At 35.6% G+C, this 14,327-nt stretch overlaps 1 protein-coding gene and 2 pseudogenes across 3 annotated transcripts; 2 read left to right on the top strand and 1 right to left on the bottom strand.

Moving 5' to 3' along the window:
- Window positions 1-7,924: 7,924 nt before the first annotated feature.
- LOC104793652 (3-ketoacyl-CoA synthase 13 pseudogene) lies at window positions 7,925-9,631 on the top strand (annotated as a pseudogene). Its single transcript, XR_015560107.1, has one exon. The product of XR_015560107.1 is annotated as a 3-ketoacyl-CoA synthase 13 pseudogene (transcript).
- Window positions 9,632-9,791: 160 nt separating this feature from the next.
- Window positions 9,792-13,990, bottom strand: LOC104793650 (L-gulonolactone oxidase 5-like; annotated as a pseudogene). Its single transcript, XR_015560106.1, has 4 exons — window positions 13,246-13,990; window positions 12,864-13,119; window positions 12,593-12,694; window positions 9,792-11,116 (listed from the first exon to the last, which is right to left on the bottom strand). The product of XR_015560106.1 is annotated as an L-gulonolactone oxidase 5-like (transcript).
- Window positions 9,828-10,407, top strand: LOC104793651 (uncharacterized). Its single transcript, XM_010520048.3, has one exon. The coding sequence runs from the start codon at window positions 9,828-9,830 to the stop codon at window positions 10,311-10,313; it is 486 nt and encodes a 161-aa protein (XP_010518350.1). The 3' UTR covers window positions 10,314-10,407.
- Window positions 13,991-14,327: the final 337 nt, after the last annotated feature.

Below are 14,327 nucleotides of genomic sequence, written 5' to 3' on the forward strand. Positions count from 1 at the left end.
ACTATTTTCCAATTCTTCTTACGAACCTATTCATCCTCCGCTCTAGTAATTTCGCACGTTCTGCAAAATGTTTATTATAAATGAAACATCGGTGCGTAGAATTTACAAAGGTGATTTACTCCAGTGTTATTCAAATTATGTAATATTATCGAATTTAAAAAATAAGATTTATTACTAGAATATTTTGAATATTTTCAAAATACCCAGCATGCCCTTGTTTTATGTTATCGGAAAAAACGTTATTAGAAAAATGTCATTGCCACGTCAGACCCCACGTCAGAAATCGCTGACGTGTAACCATAACTCAGCCGTAATGCGTTACATATAAATGTTGCGGATGAGTTATGGAAAAAAACATTTGACTTATTAAAATCTGGTTGAGTTATGCTATAACTCAACCGTCCTTACGGTTGACTTATTAAAATTTGGTTGAGTTATGCTATAACTCAACCGTCCTTACGGCTGACTTATTAAAATCTGGTTGAGTTATAGCCCGTCCTTACGGGTAACTTTTCACCCGATGGTTGAGTTGTCAAAAGTTTGGCTGAGTTATCACTACGACACGGCTGACTTATGAGCAACTGTTACGGTTGAGTTATCGTACAACTCAACCGTAATAGACTGACTTATCATACAACTCAGTCGTGATAGGCTGACTTATCATACAACTCAACCATTTGACGGTTGACTTATTAACAAAAAAATAATTACTAGAATGTTATTCAGTTACAGCTGACTTATTAAACGATATGGCTGAATTTGGCAGCAATTTTTTTGCTTTTTAATTACTGTAATGTTTTTTTAATTACTGTAATATTTTTCATGTTGTGGCTGAGTTTTATATAGGCTGAGTTATTAATTGTTTGATGGCTGACTTGCCATGTCGGACGCAACATCAATGTCAGTATTCCATGTCATCTTTTTTTTTCTCCAGAAATATGAAACGTCGTTCGACTCTTGTTCTTATACTTCTTCTTCACCTAGTTCTTTCTACTTCTTCTTCACATTGTTCTTCACCTTGTTCTTCATTTTTCTTTCATGGATTCAGTTCCGGTTCTAGTTGTTTCCGGTAATTGGGTAAAAACACAGAGATATGTATTTAACACCGACGATAGAGGTTGTATAGTTGTGCAGATAGATGGAGGCACAACACACGACAAACTTGTGAAGCTTGTTCTTGAAGACTACGGATTGGACGCGTTTAGTAATGAGCTAAAGCTGAGCTACATGTTCTCGAACAAGGCACTGAAACTAATGGCGCATGATACTTCACCAGTTTTTGTCTCCAATGATCGACAGTTGCAATGTTTTTTGGGGCTATGGAAAACCGATCAGCTACGTCTCTGTGTAGAGTTTTCGGCGAAAGAGTGTACAGAAACTAGTGGAGTCGACGAGACCTTTCGTCTTCCCGTAAATATTATAACTCAGCCGTAAAGTCATATATATCAGCCATTTACTTTCATATTGTTTCTCGTGATAACTCAGCCATAAAACACAATAACTCAGCCGTAACATGAATCGACGAGACCTTTTGTTTTCTTGTAAATATTATAACTCAGCCGTCAAGTCATATATATCATTCATTTACTTTCAAATTGTTTTTTGTGATAACTCAGCCATAACTCACTATAACTCAGCCGTCACATGACCTTTCGTTTTCCCGTAAATATTATAACTCAGCCGTAAAGTCATATATATAATCCATTTACTTTCAGATTGTTACTTGTGATAACTCAGCCATAATTCACTCTAACTCAGCCGTCACATGACCTTTCGTTTTCCCGTAATGATTATAACTAAGCTGTAAAGCGATATTTTGGCGGGAAACCATCAACTAACCTAATAATAGACATATTTTCATTCTAAATTTAAATTTTGAGTTATAATAATTTTAAGATTCAATTGTTGGAGAAATACTTAAGGAAAATAAAATTCTAAATTCGAATAATAATTAATTAATTATTTGCAATAATATCTTGTGATAAAAGGCTCACTTTATGAATTTATTATGCGTGTGGATTTGAGTAGGCACAGAATTAGTGATTTTTTGCGCTTCATTAACAACACTTTTTGTGACATCGAGAGACGTTTTAATACTTATTAGGAATCTGACAGAACAAAAGACCCATGAAAGAAAGAAGAATACGTTTTCATATTATTGAGAAAACCCTAAACGATAACTCAGCCATAACTTTACCATAACTCAGCCAACCCTCAAATTAGAATGACTAAATAACCGACCAAACCGAACCGAACCGGAAACTATTTTTTCCATTATTTTCGGTTAATTACGGTTATATTCGGTTTGCTATCGGTTATATTAAGTTAATCGACTTAATTTGGATAACATTTGGATTATTTATGGTTATATATTCATCTAATCGACCCATAACCGGAAATAACCGAAAAATAATTTCAAAAATTTTTAAATTTTCAAATGGTTATCATATTAGTGTATCCAAATTACCACCTTAAACAAAATACAATATAACCAAAACCAAACTGTTATATTAAAACTCATAATGTTGGAGATATGAACCCTAAACCGCAAACCCTAACCCTAACCCCTAAATGTCATGTTTTGAATGTTTTACACATTTTGATTAGACTGTGTAAAAATCAATCTTTGTCTATAATTATTACTTTTGATTGCTTATAATGATTATAATATTCATTTTTCATTCTATATTTTAATTTTGAGTTATAATAATTCTAATTTACACATATTTCACAAGTCAGCCGTTTATGTCGATAACTCAGCCATATAAGTCAATTGTTTGAGAAATACTTTTATTAAAAAAAGAAAAATTTGAAAATTCAAATTCAAATTTTGAATTCTTTTTAAATAAAAATCGCTAAAATCTCATTTATTACGCGTGTGGTTCTTAACAATAAACATAATTATTGTTTGCGTCTCCCCAACAACACTTTTTGTATTCTCGAGAGGGTATATAATAAATTAATATATCTGTTGCATAACTCAGCCATAACTTTACCATAACTCAGTCAACCTTCAAATTAGAATTACTAAATAACCGACCAAACCGAACCGAACCGGAAACTATTTTTTTCCATTATTTTCGGTTAATTACGGTTATATTCGGTTATTTATCGGTTATATTAAGTTAATCTATCTAATTTGGATAACATTTGGGTTATTTATGGTTATATATTCATCTAACCGACCCATAACCGGAAATAACCGAAAAGTAATTTCAAAAATTTTTAAATTTTCAAATGGTTATCATATTAGTGTATCCAAATTACCACCTTAAACCAAACACAATATAACCAAAACCAAACTGTTATATTAAAACCCATAATGTTGGAAATATGATCCCTAAACCTCAAACCCTAACCATAACCCTAACCCCTAAATGTCATATTTTGAATGTTTTACACATTCTGATTAGACTGTGTAAAAATCAATCTTTGTCTATAATTACTACTTTTTATTGCTTATAATGATTGTAATATTCAATTTTTTCATTCTATATTTTAATTTTGAGTTATAATAATTCTAATTTACAAATATTTCATAAGTCAGCCGTTTACAAATATTTACAAATATTACAAAATTTTTAATTAATTTGAATAATATATTGTGAGAAAAGCTAATTTTATGTATTTCTTATGTGTGGATCTGAGCAGGCACAAAATTAGTGATTTTTTGCGATTCCCAACAACACTTTTTGTGATATCGAGAGACGTTTTAATTAGATAATTTATTAGGAATATGACAGAACGAAAGACCCAGGAAAGAAAGAAGAATACGTACTAATATCTCATAACTCCGTAATTCATCACTCAGCCGTGTGAAGTATATAACTCAGTCGTAACTTAACCGTAAATCAGCCATAACTTTGAGAATAGACAAATCAAACTCATCCTTATTTATACTTAAAACGTAAAAGTAAAACACTCAAAGAAAGGGAAACAGAGAAATGGAAACTAGATAAAATTTCCAAAATCAGTAAATACAAAGAAAACATATATCAACATAAAAATGGAGGATCTCAAGTGATCACCAGAACTGAGGTCATGTTTCTCACCTTCCAAACCAGAGCCGCTTGAAGCTGTCATTTTTAAATAAAATGTAAACAATTATCTCCTAGAAAAGTTTCACAAATCATCCACCTAAGAATAAGATAACCTGCAAAACAAAAGCAAACAGTAATAAGCAAACCAAAAACTAATTAATAGATATTTGCAAATTCCAAAACCTCAAAACAACATTTAGACTCCAAATGTATAGCTAATGTCATTGTTAGGAATAATCAAGAAACCTATCCTCAGTCTAAAAAAATCTAGCTTTATCGAGCTATTCAATTCAATCACAACTCATATTGCTTCCCCAAAAACGCAATTGACAATATAATTGAAAACTTGAAGCAACAAGAACCAAAGGTGTCTCACTTTAAAAACCTTCGTCATCACTATTCAACTAAAACTGTGAAAAAAGCATTAAGGTTGAAGAGTTTGCAAGAATCTGTGAATCAAAAATGTTCTGTCCACATCAAGAATCTCCCCAATATCTTCAATTCGACAAGTTCAGCAAAGACTAACTGAGAATATGAAACGACACAAAGCTCACAAAAGAGAAGAATACAACTAGTTTAAATAAAATCAATCCAATCACACAGCTCATATTGCTTCTCCAAAAACCCAATTGATAAAGAATAAAAGCACTTCTTGTATCACCAATTGACAATAAAAATCAAAACTTTAATCAACAGGCATCAAAAGTGTCTCAGTTTAAAATCCTTCTCAATCAAATTTGTGAATAAAAGGCATTAGGGTTGAATAGTTTACAAGTTCAGACCAAGAATTGTATAGTATTAGAGAGTAAACGAGAAATATTTGATCAATCATAGGCATTAATCCAATATTTGACTTGATGAGCACATAATACGATCAATCTGAATGAGAGATAATGCAAATATATTATTGACTTTGCGGTAAGAAAACCATTATAATATATGACAATAACGATTGATCTTGATATATAACCAAAACTTGATAAGTCCTGTCTTTTTGTCAAGTTCATATTTGACCTTGCTTCCTTTTGTGATCTCTGCAACCTAATCATCATCATCATCATCCAAAGACAAAATAATTCAAGAATCCATCACATAACAAGATTCTCAAAACAGTAAAAGAAACTTACCACGTTGAAAATCTCTGGAGCTCCAGATCCTACATATAAATTATGAATTAGTCCCAAAATACAAAACACAAAAAGCATGCAAAAAAAAAACTGAATTAGATATGATTTTGTTTACCAATCTCAAGATCATGCCATGGATGTGCAGCTACAGAACGTCTTGACAAGGATGAGAGAATCCTCTCGTTAAGACGAGGAGCAGGTCGCTGCAGCTTATGGTATTTGTTCCCTTCTTCACTCATCTGTTTTCAAAACGTTACGAATCAAAAACTCAAAATTGGGGCAGAGAGAGAAAGAGAGAGTATCAACCGAATCAAAAATACCAAATTTATTGCAGAATCAGACCCTAGAAGAGAAAAACAATATTTTTAGAGCAGATTTAAGATCGGTAATACCAAAATTAAGATCTACGCCAAATCTGTTCAACTTTTTTTTTTCTCTTTCTAAAGTCGATTGAGATTTGAAGCAATACCTAATAGATTAAACATCAAAAAGCATCCAACTTTGACGATTTTTAGGAGAAAAAACGTACCTTTGGATCGAAACAGCCGAAGAACAAATTCAAAAGAAACATTTAGTCATTCAAAAACAATGACAACAAAATCAACGAGAGAGGACGAGAGACGACGAGAGAGAGGTGTCTTCTTTTTTTTCTGGGCTATGAACAAAAAAACTGTTTGTTTTCCTCTTTTGACCTAAACAAGAAAAAACAATTGTCCATTCTGGAAAAAAAAACTGTTTAGTGACGTGGAAAATCGAAAATGATATGTATTTTAACTTGCTGATGTGTATTTTTTTATATTTTTTTACTCAAAATCGAAAAATTAAATCCAAGGGGTAAATTGTAATTACACCGAGGACACTAAATATTTGAGTAATTTTCAGAGTTTAATAACATATGAGTAATAAACCAACTTTTGGATAACATTTGAATAATTCATTCAATTTTCAAAGTAGGCTTTTATTGATGTGAAACTAGTATTATCGACCAGAGTTTTTATTTGACATTTTTTCGTCATGTTTCACCATACCACAGTAGAAATCGATTTCAGCAACATATATTTAAAGATTTTTCAAAAAGAGAAAAAAAAAATAATGGTACTTTGTTCGTCGTGGTCATAATGAAATATATTAGATTCAAAGAGACATTTAAAATTTTGAAATAGTGAATGCAAAATCTAAGCACGGTCCATACAAGTTTATCCTCGTTCGTCCATTATATTTGAGATGCTTTATTACAGTTATTGGGTATCAATGAATAAAAACTAGGAAATATATTCGTAGGTCCCTTACACTATGATAATTGATAAGAGTCAGTCATCTACTTACTTTGTCACTATCAGAAGTCGAATTACATTAAATCTGACAGTAACCTTCTTCTTCTTTTGGTCATGTAGAAAATTCTAAGTTAATTACCAGTTAGCAGGGAACATTTGAATGCTAAGTACAGTTTATCTACCGTTCATCTTTCTTTCTTTTTTATTCCCATCACATTTGAGTGATAACAAAAAAATCTTTAATCATAATCTAAACTAAAGAGAGTACATGAGTGTTTGGCTAGTGGTGAACGTCATGCCTTTCCAAATTATAGGATCGAATAGTCTGGATCCCCTTGTTTGAGTTTTTGGTTGAGAGGAACTTTAAACGAAGTTATGGTGGAAATATTTGAAAAGTCGAAAATGTTAAAGTATAGACTCAAATAGTACAACGATACAATCAATGCACATCAGAACTAATGAAACACACAGAACAAATACAGCATAACAAATATTGAATGCATCCTGACTTAGTGCTAACCACATAAATGTGGTTACAGCCAATTAGGTTTGATGTTTTGAACATGAACGATGGGGTAACATCCAAGAGTTCTGTACATGTGGATCTTCATAAGCACAATAGCTATTGGTGAAAGTGCATAGCTTATCATATATTGTTCTGCGTGGATCTCCGAAATGCATATGCTGAGAATGAGCATCATGCATAGTGTTAGAGACGGTCGGTCTTCAAGAGCCCGAGACCCGCTCTGTAGAAGCAGTTCAAGGCGTTGAAAATATCGTATATATAGCATTTACTTACATATCTATTTTTTATCAATTACAATGAGAGTTCGTACGTATATTGGATACAACAATATCCGGCTGCGAAATAATTGTGACTTTATACGTATTTTTTGATAAATTAAATGGCCCAACTAACACACCAGAAACGTACGAGTACACCGTCTCAATATTTGTTCGTCATTGGTCCACTTCTCCAACTTGGCCAGCCACTGACCACTTCAACTACAATTTTAAATGGACTGACAAATCCCCAACCAAGCACTGTACCCGTAATAAATTATATCTATCTTTAGAGTCTTTTCTCTTTTCAACTTTCCTCTTTTGGGTTCATTAATTAACTACATAAATCAGTTTGAGGAAGATCACATGATTCTAAATTTCTAATACTCCATGCGAAATTAATTAATTAATGTTATGTAAGTGTACAACCCGTGTGGTGCATCTATGCAAAACAATCATACCACAAATAATTGGTATACATGTTTGGTAATAAATATGTTAACAATTACTATGGTGAAAATATATAAATAGTGAATTGAGATAACTTTAAACTCGTGATCAAAACAATTTTTATTTTCATTGTTTGAAATGGTTCTTTTCATGTGGTCTTGTACGTACGTACGACAATAACTTTTTTGCAAAAGGCACAAAGACGACCATTTTTTAAAAGTGCGTTCACCTATTTGTACAACCTGCGGCAAAGATAAGACATAAGACGCAGACCGCGTTTTCCGCGGCACAAACGCACTTAACGCCAACACTGTTCATATCCTAGATATTGATTTAGTGATTACATTGCTTATAAATTAGAACCCACCCAGTGACCAATTGTTTCTCATATGTTCATTGCAATGGCAGATTTCAAGCATCTTTTGCTCATTATTATCCTCTTGTCTCTCTTTGAGCTTGATCTACTTCAGTTTCACCAAAACTTCTTCTCTTCTTTTCCGGTCAAGATCAATTACTCATCATATCCATCTTCTTCTATGTCTACTCAACCACCCGGTCTAAACCGGTTTACCTCGTAGATTTCTCATGTCACCAACCCACGGACTCTTGCAAACTCTCATCCGAAACGTTCTTCAACATGGCCAAAGGCGCTCAACTCTACACCGATGAAACAATCCACTTCATGACGAGGATACTAAACCGGTCTGGTTTAGGAGAGGATACGTACGCCCCACGTTGCATGTTAACCTCTCCACCAACTCCATCAATGTTCGAGGCTAGACATGAAGCCGAACTAGTCATCTTTGGAGCTCTTAACTCACTATTCAAGAAAACCGGAGTCGAACGGAGAGAAGTCGGAATCTTCATTGTAAACTGCAGCTTGTTTAACCCTAACCCATCACTCTCGTCCATGATCGTAAACCGGTACAAGCTCAAAACTAACGTAAAAACCTACAATCTCTCCGGTATGGGATGCAGCGCCGGTGCAATCTCCGTCGATCTCGCCACAAATCTACTTAAAGCAAACCCTAATACCTATGCAGTCATTGTTAGCACGGAGAACATGACTTTAAGCATGTATCGAGGCAACGACCGGTCAATGTTAGTCCCTAACTGTCTATTTCGGGTAGGTGGGGCTGCGGTTATGCTCTCCAACCGGAGCCAAGACCGAGTCCGGTCAAATTACGAGTTGACTCAACTCGTAAGGACTCACAAAGGCGCTAGCGATAAACATTACACTTGTGCTGACCAAAAAGAAGATGATAAAGGTATCGTTGGAGTTTCACTCTCTAAAGAACTAACAGTTGTTGCTGGTGACACGTTAAAGACGAATCTAACTGCACTTGGTCCGCTCGTTCTGCCTTTATATGAAAAGCTCCGGTTTCTTCTCTTCATGGTAAAGAGCAAGCTTTTCCGTTTAAAGGTTAGTCCATATGTTCCGAATTTTAAACTATGTTTCGAGCATTTCTGTATTCATGCCGGAGGTAGAGCGTTACTTGACGCGGTTGAAAAAGGTCTTGGACTTAGTGAGTATGATCTTGAGCCGTCTCGTATGACTTTGCACCGCTTTGGAAACACTTCAAGCTCGTCGCTCTGGTACGAACTTGCTTACGTGGAGGCTAAGTGTCGCGTCAAGAAAGGAGATCGGATTTGGCAGTTGGCGTTTGGGTCTGGTTTTAAATGTAATAGTATTGTGTGGAAAGCGTTGAGAACGATTCCGGCGAGCGAGTCATTGGTAGGTGATCCGTGGGGTGACTCAGTTCATAAATATCCGGTTCACGTGACATAGTACGTGTGAAGTCATGTGACAAGGTATCATAGTTCAACTATATATATCTATAGCTTTTCTATAAGATTGCACCTCTTTAATGTTACCCTGAAATAATGTATAAGACGAGTCATCCTCAAAAATTTGCTACGTGTTTATTTAATTTTGAAAGAGACGACTTTTCTTTGATTTTGCCTAATCGGTCTACTCTCTCTAGTTTCACAATAACAAAGAAAAAAAAAACTTCTTATTGGGCTATCATTCTGTTTAAGGCGGTTCAAATTAATGGGCCTATTTTAGCCCAATAAGCTACTGATTAGTATGTGTGGACTCGATTCTCTCCACAATTGCAAAAAAAGAAAAATTATAATCGGAGTTGTTTACTATGTGGACCGTGAAACCTGCGGCGATGCCGGTTCAATTACTCAGGGGACGAACCGGAGCAACCATCGTCGGCTCTTCACAGCCTCCGCCGCGTAATTACGAAGGAAACCACCGTCGATTCATTAACATCCCGACGAAATCGCAAACTCCTGAATCCGAATCCGTCGGCGGATTAGGCAAAAAAATCCTCCTCCGCACCGGCGATTCGAACCCTAGTAAACCGATTCCGAAGGAGATTAGTGGATCAGACGTGCTCTGGGCGATTCAGAGAGCGACGGCTCAGAAGAAGAGAACGAACGCCGGTAAGAAGAAGAAGAAGAAGAAGTTGATAAGAGGTGTGGAGCTATCATCCTCTGCGGGCGAGTCCACCGGATATAACGGTGTTGATTACAGTAACGTGACGCCGTTAAGGATCAATAGTGATTGGGGTCACAGATTAGTCGAGTTCGAGAAGCTTCTCAATGAGTTTCAAAACACTCAACTTTGACTTTTTTTTTGGTTATATGTATATTTTTCAACTTGTGTTAAAAAAGTTACAGTATGTAAAATATTCGTAAAAAAGCCTAGTCTCTTTGTAAACTTTTATACATGTGTACAAACTCTAGCCTCTTTGTAAACTTTTCCTGGTCGACAAAAATAGCCTTTACTCGGAGCACAATGAGCGTCCTCCGAACATATACACAAACCCTCCAGTGCGCACCCATCTTTTACTATCCTCGTGTTTCCTTTGATCCCTAGGATCTGATCCGTCCACTCGCTAGAGAATAAACCATTAGGATCATAACTCTCCTTTACTTTCAAGAATTGGGGAGCGTTCTTGTACTTCTTAATCACTCCATCAAACGCTATGTTTCTATTCTTACCCCAATGTGGCAACGCATTGTACTTGAACAACGCTATTTGCTCGATTTCTTCGATAAAATCTTCATAGAGTCGCGGTGTTAACGGATCTTTGGCTCGGTAATATGTTATGTCAAAGTCTATGCCTTCCGTTTCTTTTCCAAGATAAGCTGGAGAGGATGTGACATAACGCATTAGGACGCCATAGTAGAGTTCAAGCCCGCATAGAGATTTCGGCTCGATCTTGATAAGAGATTTAATGTCGTTGATGAAACTTTTAACTTGCGAGAGAGGAATACCTGAAACATGTTTGATGAAAAAATACGCCTTTTATACGTAAGTCCCCTGCACACGCCGTGGTCAATCCATCTTCCTGTCCATCTAGACACGATCCTGACGACATCATGCGATTTTGGCTTCCAATGACCGGATAGCCCGTGAATATAATACCTAATATATACCGTTGTACATTTGAAACATAAAGGAGAAGTGAGTAAATATTTAGTGGGAGAGATCCACCATCTATATTTATATATACATTTTTAGAGATATTTAGCAAATAAATTCTAAAGTTCATACCTATTTACAAGCATCCCATTGACATTAATTATTAATTTTGTTTTTTCATTTAAGTAATTAATATTAAGTTTTAGTTTTGAAAAACAAGATTTCCCATCCTAATAAAAATTCCAAAACAATAGGAACTACTTCCTTTAACATTAAATATTAATTTATAATTAATTTTATTAATATTAAATTTCTATTTTTACAAAACAATATAATTTAATTCTATAAACACACATTATTATTATTTTTTTTTTTCACTTAAACATTTTCATTATATACTACAAACATAGAATACAAGGGTGGAATGCGGTTTTGAAATCCTAAAGCCGGCGGAACACAGAAATATCCCCGGATGCTTAAGCCCGATACGCGGGAAACACAAATTAAAACAACAAAGCCAAAAGAAAAGCTCTCAAAATCAACGAAGAAGTCGGAAGAGAACAATAGTCGCGGGACTACAAACTCAAGAGTCGATGTCCCAAGGACCTACAAGCGCAGAAGGAAGAGGACCAAGGATAGAGGCTACCGTGATAATTTAACCCAACTGAAGACGGATACCTCGAACAAAGTAAGCAAGGAACGTGAATCTAATTCCCACCCACCTAATCTAATACCGAGAATCTAAATCTAAGACTTTGCGTTCCCACAAGAGACATTGCTACAAGGGGTTAGTCTTACAAGACTAGACAAGGAACAGACCACGGGAGAAGACCTATCTATTTTCTAAACTAAAGCGGTGATAAAAGACTTAGTTAAAAGATTCAACGAACAAACAAGAGGTAAACGAAAACTATCCTAAACTAGACAAAAGACCCGGCCGTAACTTCCTCGAGATCAAGAGCTAAACTATGACTACAACCTTGACTACAAAACAAAGGCCATAACCTAGGCTGCAAACCAGGAAGACAGTAGAGACGAGGGAGATACCGGAGTTAACAAGGAATATTCTGATGTTGCACAGCTTCATCGAGGTAAGAAGGAAAAAAGAACCGTCGAAAAGGAACGCCAGAGCCTCCATGGGAGGCTATGACTCGAAGAAAGAAACACCGGTCAGAGCAGAAACTAACCTCAAACAAAATACTTTTTACCCTAACTAGCAGAAACACACATTATTTAATTGTATGTTATAGTTCCTATAATATAAAACAATAAACCTCGAACAAAATACTTTCTACCCTAACTAATATATATGTATTTGTATGGTTGTATATTTTAAAAAATACAAATTAAATATCAGTTATTAATATAGTTAATCTGCAAAATAAATAACATTTTATTTTTACTAAAAAATAGCTCCGCGGTGTACTGCGGGTGAATATCTAGTGTATAAATTAAAATGTAACGACAAAAGTTAATTACCATTGTTTGTCAAACCGTATGAAGCAGAAAACAGCGTAGATGTAATTGCTGTGGCTGCCGCACACTTCCCATGCGCATTTCTTAATGTCTCTTGCGTCTCCTCTAAATAAATTGTACAATTTTTCGAAAACAAATTAAAAGAAAACTTGTTACAACTTTCATAACAGCTCTCTCTAATTAACCCAATATTTTTGATTTTAAGAAATTAATTATATGGATAAAAACATATTTAATATAAAATATTGAAAAATAAAGAAAGCTAGCCAAGAACCTGAAGATCTTATGGTGGCTACTGCTACAGAAGGTTGCGAACGGAAGGGCAAGAAATCATACAAACCATGGCCAAATGTGTTGACCGCTACTCGGTCGTCCATTCGATAAACCACTTTGCCTTGGCTTGGTAACCATACAAAATCTGCAAACTCATGTTTTTCCCCGAATGTCAGAGCTTGATCATCGAAATCCAAGTCGTTTTTCATAACATACTTCAACAATCTTTTCAACATTGGTTGTAATTCAAAAGTCACCTACTTGTCAAAAAAAAAACATACAATGAAACAATTGCAATTAGAAAGGGTTCCAACTCTATGACCAGGATATAAATATTTTTGTAGTAAAACTCAAATATGAAAATTTTAATTAATCTATCTAACCTGAGAGATAACGCCAAGAACGCCAAGAGAAACCTTAGCCGCGTTAAACTCGCTAAGACTTGTAGCCTCGCTTAAAACTCTAATCGTTGCAAACCCGTCATTGACCGAGCCAGGGCTAACCATCCTGATCTCAGTCACATAATCATGGACCGCACTTCCTTTACCCCACAATGAGCTTCCGTGAGCACCGGTACCCATCATACCACCCACGGTTAGTCCCCACCAATACGGTGCATGAGGCAACGCCAAACCAAGTTTAGCTGCTTCAGCGATTAATTTCCTAAGGGTCACACCACTCTCAACCGTTAAGGTCATGGCCTTTGCATCGGCTCGCACCGTGTGGTTTAAAAACTTTGTGCTTATGAACAATCCGTCGTTTCCGTCGGTGCACACAAGCTTAGGGATGCTATGGGAATATCGAGTGGTCACACGCATTTTCCGTCCAGCTTTAGTGGCTGAAGCAACGATAGATACAAGCTCGGCTTCAGTCATTGGGTAGGCCACATTGGCGGCTCTACAGGTGGACCGGTCTGGGAAGGCTCCTAATGAGTTGGTGACCGTACAGTTCGTGTTTCCCGATACACATTTAACAGGATCTTCGGGTGGTGTTGAGATTGCCATTTGCACAAGTGTAAATAAACAATATAACCCAAGAAGGGTGCGGCAAAACGCAGCGTGTTGGGAACCACATGAAGGAGAATAACCTAAAGCCATGGGTTTTTATTGAGTTTTGTTGAATCTTTACAAATGGGGGGTTTGGTATATATAGTGGTTTTGGGGCGGAATGGCCGGTTCAGTTCAATTTACTTGCTTAATAAAATCATAAAAGGCTGACACTAGGTGCATCATGGTAGCTTGTATGATATATAATAGTAGTAACAGAGTAAACGACTAACAATAACATTCCGTCCATTACTTTTCGAGCTGTCAATGTTAGTTTCATTTATAATATTTATACAACATGGGGTCTTATTAAAGACTTTTTGAATATATATATGATCCACATTTCTTTGATCTTGAATTCTTGATTGTGGGAATAGAAAAGGGTAGACAGAGTACGAATAATACTTCGTCAACTATAC

This window comes from Camelina sativa, chromosome 6 (assembly GCF_030686135.1).
Source record: "Camelina sativa cultivar CO46 ecotype springtype chromosome 6, ASM3068613v1".
NCBI classification, from domain to species: domain Eukaryota; kingdom Viridiplantae; phylum Streptophyta; class Magnoliopsida; order Brassicales; family Brassicaceae; genus Camelina; species Camelina sativa.